Source organism: Protomyctophum parallelum (assembly GCF_964188405.1).
Source record: "Protomyctophum parallelum genome assembly, chromosome: 14".
Lineage (NCBI taxonomy): Eukaryota > Metazoa > Chordata > Actinopteri > Myctophiformes > Myctophidae > Protomyctophum > Protomyctophum parallelum.
In genome coordinates, this window is record NC_139709.1 from 25,967,372 (window position 1) to 25,979,466 (window position 12,095).

Consider the following 12,095-nt stretch of genomic DNA (forward strand, 5'->3'; position numbering starts at 1 on the left):
GTCTTTGAAATTAAACAGGTTGAGAATCACTGCTAGAGCCGTAAAAGTCTTCTCTTATGGGGGGTCCCTGGCAAATATTTTCTAATGGGGGTCCGTGGGATAATTAGTGTCAATTTGGGGGTCCTTGACATGAAAGAGTTTGGGAACCACTGATCTAAAAGGTCCCATTGCCCAAGGCTATATACACTATATATACAGAATTTACTTCATTGTACGGACATATTGATAAGTTATTCTTTTCAATTTCAAGGAAGACATTTCAAGAAATTATAGAACGTTTCATTGTCAATTCACTCTTCGGTGCTACTGAAAATGTATGACGAGCCAAAATCATTTCGGCACTACAGCAGTAAAATAGGAGTATGAATCGGCCCTTAGATCTTCATATATGGATATATGTCAGAACCTGCTCTGACATTCCATGTGTTGATCCTTCCTTTAGGGCGAGGTCGCTTCTCGCCCTTAGGCATCTTACTGGTATTACTACCGATATATATTATTCCATCCAATGTTAACTGGAACAAGTAGAACATATTCTGCACCATGCATTTGATGAATGTCCTTGGTAATAAACCCATATCACTATAGGACATCAACCCTGCTGGTGAATTTTGTAATTAACCCCTATTGTCCCTTTGCGTGCATGTGTGTGTATGTGCGCGTGTGCGTGCATGCATGCACTCTAGCCACACTGAACACCAGAAGTTTCGGAATGACTTGCTTGCTGTGTGTGTGTACAAAATGAACACTAAATGCATTTTTGTTTTGGTCATGTGTACTGTATAGATTTGTTTAATGTAGAATAGATGCAGTGTAAATGCTTCATAAGGTGATATCAATATTGACTAGCACTGATGTTGGAACATATGGAGGGGTATGGATATATCCCGTTAGCTGATCTGTGAAATGCTGTGCCTGCGTCAGCTATTCTGCTAACGTCCTTGGAAGAATCCCAATTAAGGAAGCTCAATTCACCGTAAAGTAATTTAACGGTAGGTTTATCAGTCACAAATGAGTCGCTACACTTTTGAGAGCACACCACACTTGTTTGTTTATCGACATTGCTTCTAGGCATTCTCAAGAGGCCTTTCGTGATGAACAAAAGAATGCATACTTGTTGTATTTGATAGTTCGTCACTGTAGTCACAGCAGCACTACAAAACATCATAATCAAACCTGCTCTGCCACATTTACTGAATGTATAACATTTTTACCGTCTGGCCTGGATCGCTGGCGTAGCGGTCCAAGCAACAAGGCTACAATGTAGCCTGACAGCATGTCGCGGATTCGAGTCCCGATGACGACGGCCTTTGCTGCGTGTCACTCCCATGTCTCTCTCTCTCTCCCCTCATTTCCTGACTACTGTCCTATTCATAATAAAGGCATTAAGCCCAACATAAAAAACAATGCACTCCCCCCCCAATGTCCAACCAGACCTCTATCATCTGATGTAATATAAATGTTTCGCAACAATAGTATTGCAATTTGCAACATTTATTGTAATGATTATTGTGTGACAGTATAACACAATAATAGTCCCTTTTGGATTTCATACTTTCAGAGTTAAATTAATGCTCCAGAATCAGAATGAGATCAATTTGTCACATCACAGCTTAACCCGGTCGATGCCAAATTTTGCACACACTCCCTGGATGCCAACGATGAACCTTTTCACCAAATCTTCCAGAACGGCCTGTTATAGAGCCACCAGGAGGCTGTTACTCCTACAGATTCTGTCCAAAATTCCTGCAAATCGTTACACACTATCTCTATAGTCATGCATTCAAGACGGATCTGTCCGATATTTCATATTCCATCTTAATTGGCTAACATTGGCTTTCAAAGTTTGCAGGAATGGCCCGCAATGAAATCTTTCACAGACGTTTTTACTAGGCTGAGGAATATATTCCACCCTTTTCACAATGACCTGTTATAGCCAGGTGGATTTTTGTAAAACACATTTTTGGAACAAAATGCCACGAATCATCGAATTGCCATCCAAGGCATAAGAATAAATTGCACCCTTTTCACATTGGCCTATTATAGCACCACCAGGAGGCCACAACCTGACCTGCCCTGGTTGTAGACCTGTGCCCGAGGGGTACTTTATCTAGTTTGGATTGCACTGCAAACTTGGCGGTGAGGAATGCCTACCTGTGCTTTGGCCAATCTCTTTTCCAACTGGTCTCTGTCTTTCTCTGATAGCACCAGCCGCTTGTTGAGCTCCACCGCATCCCCATTTAATGAGACCAGGTTGGCTAGGTGAAGCTATGTGGAGAGGAGAGAGGAGTTGATCTTTGGTGAGTACGTACGTATGTTTTCATTTCAAGAATGCAGAGACAAGAATACAAACATAACATATGTTGCCAGACATAATCTCATGTACAATAAATAAGGTACAATTCAATTACTCCAAGGAGAAGGTATCTTCAATGCTTCCTTAAATCCTTTGAGAAGTTGAAAACCTAAGCCTAACAAAGAATGACTACATCTGGTGCTCTTGATAAGAGGAAATAATAAATTCCTGTAGAATTACCGAACTGTAATTAGTCCTCATGAGAAGATGCTCAGACAAAAAAAACATCCAGGAATTCTGGAGTTATATACACACAATGGCCAAAAAGACACATTGTTAAAATACTTAATTTCACTGAAAAGTCTAAATGAATGAGCCAACAAATGGCCTTCATCAGGAAATGACATCACTCACTTTTTACTTACACTCCCCAACCCAGTGAGAGGATTTATCTCCAAAGGAAAGCTGATATGACGCGTGCATGATGCAGCATGTCTACAATTATCTATTTTAGAGAGGGGGGGGGGGCGGGCATGGCACACACAATGTCTCAACAGACATTCCTGACACATCCTGTAAAAACATGGGACTCTCCTTCAGTGACGTACCACTGCTGAGTGCTGACCATTCCTTTGTTTAGTTTTTTTCTTCTTGTTTGACACTGGTCCCAGTGTTGTCCAAGCACACAGTATAATATGTATGTAACCGAGTTGTGTTACATTTGTACACTCCATGTTACAAATGGGTAAATTAACACTAATGATTTTACTGCGCAGGGTGACAAGACATTCCTACAATTCAGTCCCATGGAGCCAGTCCTTGCTCAAGGGCACTTCAGAAACGCACTGCACTTCAACCTGGGAACTCTTTAGGGACCTATTTGGGGGAACGAGGTGCAACAGTGTGAAGTGCAGTCAAGAGCATGGTGAGGGAATGGACCTTTGGTACTGGTTGTACCCATGGGTGTAATGAGGCTGGAAATGTCAGTGGGTGTTGAAGGTGGCGTTTTCCACTACCAACTGGCAATTAGTCCACTTGCCAGAATGTGAACCCAGGCATGTTGAGTACACCAAGGGATGTTAGAAATGTTGAGTATGGGTCCCCAGCATTGCTCAACTTCCATATGTTGAGCAATTTTCATAATTGGCATGTGACCATACCATTAAAGGAGAATTCCATGCTAGAAGGCTTTGTTACCTTTCTTTGTTGCCGTTACGTCCCCACAAAAGACCATAAGCCCTCAATGAATTGCATTGAATGGGGCTATGGGGTGTTGTGCTAATTCGCTTATTTTCATCGAAATAAGTAGTAAAGTGTGCCTTGTGCTTGGGATATTATTTACATTATGAAGAGAGGATATATACAAAAAATAATCATTTTGAGCGATGGAAATAAGCGAATTAGCACAACACCCCATAGCCCCATTCAATTCAATGCAATTCATTTAGGGCTTATGGTAGGGGAAATAGCCAATAAGGAGCATTTGCACAAAATAACACCTGAACCTCTTTGGTGGGGACGTAACAACTACAAAGAAAGGTAAGAAAGCCTTTTAGTATGGAATTCTCCTTTAACAACCTATAGAAGGCATCCATTCCAAGCATTAGTTTTGGAAGAAAACAATCCTTGGGCTAAAAACGGCCATAGCCATCATCACATTTGTGATGATGGCTATGGCCTTGGTGTACTCAACATGTCCATTCTTTAGTACCTTCCCTTCCGAGCTGCCAGTAGCTCAGCTCTTGGTAGCAATAGCACGGAGATTGTTTCATAATTGATGCAATGGAGACAGGGTGCCACTGAGCGCTGCTGCGCCAACATTGCAGTGCTTTACGTGAGATCTCACTGTATGTCAGAAAGTATTTATTTTCCAAGTGGGTGCCGGTGCACTACACCGGGCTCCACCCAGGCCTAGTGTCAAAGGGTCTTGAGCAAGACACTGTCCTAAAACCCCCAATGAGCAAGTTGGAGCCTTGCATGGTTCCCTCTGCTGCCGCTGTGTCCATGTGTTTGAATGGGTAAATGTAATGTACACTGGAAATGCTTGCTTTTAGATAAAGGTGCAATAGAAATGCACATAATGTATAATTCAGACAGCAACAGAGTGTTGCTCTTCTCCATCTGAGTGTTAATTGAAAAGAAACATTAATCTTTCTGATTTTAGTGGAAGTGCTTGGGAATTCAGGTAAATATTGACTCAAAGTCTTTTTTTTTTTTTTTTCAACATCTTAGAAAGCACACAAAAATAGAATGTCAAAGTCAAGGCCGACAGTCCTGTCTTTTGCATTAAATCGAGTCAGGCTACTTATTTAGATCTTTTTTTTTTCTTTTTTGAAGGTTAGGATATGCATGAAACTGAACTTCCACTAACTTCCCCTAAATATTTACAGACAAACAAACTCTCCATTTAAACAATGATTTTATTTTATTTTATTGATGTCTACCTAGGTTAAAAATCTGCGTCCATGTTCCTAGTTACTTAATGTTTGCACATTCCAATAAAAAAAAGAAAGCTACCGGTAGTTTAAAGCACATATAATTGATATTTGGATTAGACTTCAATGGCATATCTGCAAAGCAACTCACAATGATGGTCATATGTCTGCAGACTCCTTAACCATGATTACCCTCATGTGTAGCTGCCAGCATGAACAAACTCCCCTTTTATCAGGAGACAGACACACACACACACACACACACACACACACCAACCGTCATTTCACTCTCGTGTTTTCAAAATTAGTTCTCTCTCGTCTTCTATCCCCTATCCTGGCCTCTGCAACGTTTACTCTGGCTCATTAGTTCACTCCCTCACTTTTTCTGATACCTAACATCAACGTCTCTATTATTCCTATCCTGTTTCAGCAGTAAATCCTCATTCTTCCCGTCTTGTAGCTGACCTAACCTGCCTTCTTACCTTGGCTCCCTCAGTCCTGTCAGGTCAGGGCTACATGGTCCTCTCAGTGTCCATGTGTCTTCATTCAAGCCTCACAGACTGCACATATACTCCAACCAGCTGGCTATTATATGTTTGTACAAACGGAGCCAAATGCCTTCTCCACTCCACAAAAAGGACACAACTCTTATACTTAAATAAATAATACAGCTACATTGTAAAACTCTTTTGTTTGTAGACTTTAGCCCATATCCTTGTTGAGTTGTGATGGCGTGACTGTGAGTGTGTGTCTGTGTTGCCTTTTCTTTTGTTGGGAGCATCGCCCTTTTCCTTCCTGTCGCAACAGTGGGGGTTGTTTCCCTGTTTGTGTCAGGGCTCCGGCTCAGCTATGTGGGCTTGGCCTGGTCAGAGTGAGATAACGGTCCCCATGTTTGGGACTAATAATAATCAATGATGTACTTATTGTTCAGTGAGTTAAGGGTTACTATAATTATACCAGTTGAACTGCAGCATGCCTAATCTATTCTGGGGGGGAACCTTTGCCAAATATAGCAGATCTACAATCTCGCACGTTGTGAGCTTATCGATCAGAAACTTTTGGCAAAGACATTTGGTTAGGACGAAAAAAAGTAGGCTACGGTTGCATAGTTGCAAGTAGGCTACAGTTGTACGATCTATCCACTCACAGACTAAGTGATTATGTTTCTCTCTGCTTTTGTTTTAACACATTTTGGGCAGGAACCCCTTTTGGTGTTAGCATTACGTTATGCTTTAGCTATTGAAAAATAGCAGATCTACAAGCACGCCACCGAGTGGCGCGCTACGAGCTTGTAGGTCATTCGTATGTTTATGTATGTCGTATGTTTATGTAAAAACGGTGGTTCCGAGGGACAACACCGACATATGTGGATGACGTAACCGATTTGAGTTTCAAACATATATAGGAAAGTTAAAATATTCAGAACCCATTGTAGTGGTGAGAGAAAAGTTGCGCGCTCTGATCACGTAGGCCATGAATGGCCTACTTGTGTACAAAGCGCAAGTTGGCAGCTCGACAGAGTGCATTTCTATATGAAGTTCTTTGTCAGGCATGCCCAACTATGGAGTCTATGCAGATGCCAGAACAACTTTGTGATGTCAGAACAGACCAGCCCCATATATGGAGATCTAGGGGTGATCAGGTTCAGGTATGATCAATTGGCTAATTTGGGCCCTGTCCAGAGCCCGGGCAGAGGCCTTTTGTGGCGGTTCTGGACAACCGTGGGTCCGACCGACTCAAGGCCGGGCACTGCACTCCCTGCGTTCGTGTGAAACGTGTGTGGCAAATTTGAAGTCGGGATGGAGCACACAGACGTGGTGCATTTATAATAGGATAAACCGGTATCCGTTGGGCACTGGCCTACTTGAAACGATGCAAGTTGGAAATGCATGCCCCACCCAGTTATGGTGGTGTGGAACACGCATGGGACGAACGGTTCTCGAGAGTTACGTGGATTACACACACACACACACACACACACACACACACACACACACACACACACACACACACACACACACACACACACACACACACACACACACACACACACACACACACACACACACACACACACACACACACACACACACACACACACACACACACACACACACACACACACACACACACCGTTAAAAAGCCTTTATTGATGTGATTAATCCATAATAGAAGTTGTTAAAAACAGTGGGATAACGCACTCGTAGCGGACAGTATGGCCTTCTTCGGGGTATGTTTTGTCACATTTGTTATCTTCAAGTCACTTTGAGACCTTTGTGCATATACTATCATGGTTCAAATAAACTAAACTAATAAAATAAGCATGAATTGTGTAAAGAAAGGAAAAGCCTGTTTGTTTCTCCCCCACTGAGGAAAAGACAACTCACACTGAAACTTGACACGTCCAGTGCCGGGGTCTGGAATGTGGAACTGGAAGTGGTGGTGGTGGGGGGCGACGGCGTACGTGTGTGTGTGTGTGTGTGTGTGTGTGTGTGTGTGTGTGTGTGTGTGTGTGCGGCTGTGCGCGCCTGTCTATTGTAGCAGCAGAGATAAATTAGTGCAGCGGTCCAGGTTAAGCAGTTCAAGGTGAAAGGATGGCCCTTGACACCACCGTCTGCTAGACCAGGGACGGGGTTCCCAAAAGGACCCCCTAATGGCCCTATAGCCTCTAGCTGCGGCCCCTCGATTTCTGACATTTTCTGGAAATGTTTGAAAACCTCTGAAAACTGACAATAATGACATGCACAAAATAGGGCTAAACTGTAAGTTGCCCTTTAATTAAATAAAGGCCATTCCTGTTTTTACCTTTGAGTGCCCGGATCGTCTGTTGTTTTTTTTTCTATGCCTTGATCCCGTTTGATCCGTGTGAGCAGTGAGCACCTTTTATATTTGTTTACACTTTTTATCTCCTGTGAGCACCTGGTTGTTCCCGTTATATATATTTTTTTTTATTGAATTGAACTTTGTTTTATATTTATTTCGTTGACAATTACAGGGCCCAGGCCCCCTCCCTCGGCACTGGCCCCTCTTGGAAATAACCCCCTGGGTCAGAGACGTCCCCCGCACCCCCCTCGGAGGCTGTTCTGAAAGCACCTGGCACTACTGGGAGATGAATAAACTTCAAAGAGGTAACTTTAAGGAACCCCATTTTATTTAGAACTTATATCGTCCTTGCTGTTTCACTGTGTCTTTATGCCTAATTGCCCCTATATGATAATGTGGTTGACATGGTGAATGATTAATTAACAGTTTGACTGTTTTTTACGATTAACCCGCATTTTAATCAACCCCCCTTCACTGCCGAGATTGTTGTATTACCTTTAGAGCACACGCTGAATTATTTGGGCTTTTAATCCGCGAAAATCGAGCGAAAATAGCTCCCCCCGTTTGTTATGAACGATCGAACCACCCGCCATCTTGCTACACCGAGAAGAGGCAGCACAGGACCCGCCTCCATGAGGCGTTGAACCCAATGCGTTTGCATTGGCCTCAATTTCCCAGAAGCCCTAGCAGCTCACAGCATGTGACGATTTCCGGTTCATTGTCAACACGAAATGCACCTCCTCTCTTCCTAAGCGGCGAAAAAGAATTTTCTTTTTTTTGTTTACATTACGGCGGATTAAACACATAAAACAAAAGTCGCGTAAGTCTTTTATGGCAGCGACATTAACCTGGAGTAATCCATTCCCGGCACGGAAACTGTTAAGAGATGGAGATTTGTTTTGCACTGAACAGTAGACTTGAATTTCAAATAAAATACTGCTTTAGTTGGGATGATATGTCTCTGTCAATCTGTCATCTGTCTAATGTAATAAGTGCATGCATACCTGCATGTGTGCATACGTGCGTGTGTGCATGGATAAGGGAGGGCTGGGCGATAACAAGACTTCAAATCAATATATATCACGTTTATTTAGATCATTTCAAGTTTTGTTTTGATTACAATTAATGCACGGTTGTAAAAAAACAAACAAGAGTGAAACACAGATCTACAAGAGTTTGTACATATGCTATTTTCACTTTTTTGTACATCAGCCATTTTCGCTATTATATCTACACCACCATTGTACGTACAATGTATAAAGTATAATACAGATTAATCAATGTAGTTTATTATAAACATATTTTTTGTGCGTCATCTATATATATTATATAGGGGAAAAAATGCTTCATGCTTGATTATTTAATTAACCTACATGAGCAAGATTAAGTTGGTTATTGGTTCTAAATATGGGTCTTGATATAAATGATTTGGGGTTAATTGCCCAGCCCTAGATCAGGGTCATGGGACTGCTTCTATGCATACTGTGCGATAAGATCCTGCTGCCGGAAGCCTTTGCACAGGAAGTAAACACTTGGAAGGCGATGACAGCACTCGGTTTTTCCACCAGGACTGTGGGAAGGTGACCCCTTTTTACTCAGCTCTTGGGAGGGACAAAAATGCATCACAAATAGGTAGGTGCTCACTGCTGGCTGGCCCTCTCTCTGGTTAACGACTTAAACCCTATACTTAGTCCGCCAGGTATACACAATTATATATAGTTCAACTCATTAAGACAAGGCTGAATCTGAAATCTGTGATAATGTGACAATAAATTCTGATTCTTTGTAGATGCGCATACATAGTACATACATACCCTAAATACATACAGACGAACCCTGCTCTAGATGGATTGGCCTTCAGCCTCGCTGCAAAAAATTGGAAGCCAGCAACAAACAGAGCAAACTGTGTTAGCATTTAAGTGGGTGATTGATAGCAATCCATTTAGCAGGTAATGTAAATGTAAAATCCATATGAGCGGGTCAGCAGTATCAGGTTCCTCTGTGTCCACACATCATAAGAGGACCTAACTTGGTTACCGTACTCACACCATATGGACACCAAGATCAGGACAGGCATGACAGGAATTTGGCAACTGGTCCCCGAGACTCTCACCAAATTCTCCAGGTGATGTCTGACAACATCAGGGACACGAGTACCATACTGAAGACCAATCTTCATCAGTGTTGATTTAGTTCTGAGAGTTACAGACCGGGAACAGGTTGAGAACCAGTGCTCTAGAACAGCGATTCACAACCTGTGGGTTGGGACTACGGAAACCCACATCATTTCTTTTTGGGGGGGTGGGGCTCCCAAGATGACATTGAAGTGACAATTTAATTAAAATAAATAAGACAATTGTCGCATCACAAGTAATCCACAAACTATACTATAAAATCTGGTCAAACATTGGCAAAAAAACAGCCGATCTACAAGCTCACACCTCTCAACCACGGTGTTTGTGAGCTTGTAGATCTGACATCTGTGTGTACTGTATGGTAAATGCATTAGCAGCGAAGTGAGAGGCAAAGGTTGCGATACCAAACTTACCAAAACGCAGAATCTCCTCTGCTGAAAGAGCATTCTAGCATGTGTTCTGTCTCTATGCACTGTCTTGAAAACATCAAATATTCATAAGATTATATTCATTGATAATTATTATCATCTATTCTATATTGGAGAAGTTGAACCCAACACATGGCAAGAAACCCAAAGCCACAACAGCTACTGTACGTCGCTATTGCAACACCCACAACACCATCTTAGACACTACACCCACACACACTCACACGGCAGTGACGTCACACACTTCGCAGTGTTGCAACGCTATCTCCTCCTATCACGCCGAACGCCAAAACTCGACACCACCCGCCAAACACTGGCACTGGCACTGCCACCAAAAATGCCTCCCGTCCACACTCACACCGCCAATGCATTTGTTTACTACAAACATTATCGCCCGAAGCACCCACACCCCCGGAACACTGTTGCCCTTTCACCACGCTAAATTCGCCAGGTCTATGCAAGTGAGCACAAATTACATGTGAGAAAATTCATTCACAAGCCCACAAATGCCATTCAAATGCCATTCAGCACACACTACGACTCGCTTACAATTCGCCAACCTGGCAACTACTACCCCGTCTTAAGCCACTCCCCTGTGCTGCTCTGATAGTCTCCCTGACAGTCCTGTCCGCAGGAGAATAAAACAAGGAAGGAGAGGAATCTTCGCCTCACGATTTTGCTTATTCCTTCTAAATCACTGTATATAAAATATCGCTTACTCAGCGAATCTCTTAGTTACAATTACAATTACACCGTTCGAATTCGCCATTTCGCCTGCCGAGTACTTTGCATTGCGCACACACACACGCACACGCACACACACACACACACACACAGGAATAGCCATGCAGCCTATACACGGCGCCAGCGAGACAGGACGTTATAATCTTGAGTTTCATTAAATAACTGTCTTTCTCCACACGCGCACGTGCGCACACAACATTATTCAACTGAAATGCGTAACGCCAATATTGGGCTAATATAGGTAATATGCTACCAATATGTGGGTAGCCTACAGCCAGGGATTTACCCACGGAATGAATATATAATCATCTATACCAGGGCTGCCCACACTTTTTTTACTTCAGAGCTACTTTCAAAACGACCAGCAAAATAAAACTATCATCCCATTGGTTTTTATTTTTGGTATTTGATTTTGCTACTGATGATTGTACGCAACAACAAGTATTGCATTGTGTGTTTGAGCTGACAGGCCCTTTTTGATGTCAATCAATCAAGTCATCTCAGGTCATCTCAAGCGGCAGATGCAAAAATCGTTTTTTATATTAAAATTATATATATTTTTAGGGCCATGTCATGTGGTCTACCTGCAAAGCCGTTGTGATCTATACTGGTAGATCCTGATCTACCTTTTGGGCACCGCTTAACGTCAGATCAGCCGTTTTGTCGGTCAGCGCCAAAAATGCTCCCCGACAGCATAATCGTAGCAAATACCGGGCAGTGTGTATGAGTAAAGTGTTGACTACACTACACTAATAAGGACACATAATAATAACTAATAACCCATCCGTTACTACATGTGGAGTCAACTCCCGCAATTTCCTTCTTCCCATAGTGCGCAGCAAGGTAACTCTGAGGTGAGCGGCCGCAAAGCGGCCGCGAAATTTTAGTTAATACATATCAGTATTTATTATTTACAAACTAAATTCTAGGGCATCATCTACTCTACATTGATGGTCATGGCTGCCTAGTGCCCACTGAATCTCCATTGGAGTTCAGTACATCTTACAACTTGTGGTTAGCGTGTCAGCCGTCAGACTGGGAATAGAGACCTAATGCCTCCCGGCCTGGCAGTCTGTTGTAGTAACAAAAGTTCTACACAAACTGTCGGCCGACTGCACATTCTCTCCACAGGGGCCTGTCAGTGTTGCCAGGTCTGCTTAGTGCTTATTACCGGTAAAGCTATTATAATGTTCCTTTAGTTTGGACTTGTTTATGAAGTGTAGTTAATTGCTTA

The 12,095-nt window shown here is 42.6% G+C and overlaps 1 protein-coding gene across 5 annotated transcripts in view; it reads right to left on the bottom strand.

Annotated features, from left to right (window-relative positions):
* Window positions 1-12,095, bottom strand: part of mcc (MCC regulator of WNT signaling pathway) — a 67,727-nt gene that overhangs the window by 36,640 nt on the left and 18,992 nt on the right. For 4 of the 5 annotated variants that reach the window (XM_083782105.1, XM_083782104.1, XM_083782107.1 and 1 more), the window contains one exon: window positions 2,155-2,268. In XM_083782105.1, coding sequence (XP_083638231.1) covers window positions 2,155-2,268 — 114 coding nt within the window. Of the gene's footprint in view, window positions 1-2,154; window positions 2,269-5,213; window positions 5,470-12,095 lie in introns of those variants that run through there. The other variant, XM_083782108.1, reaches the window with a different exon arrangement.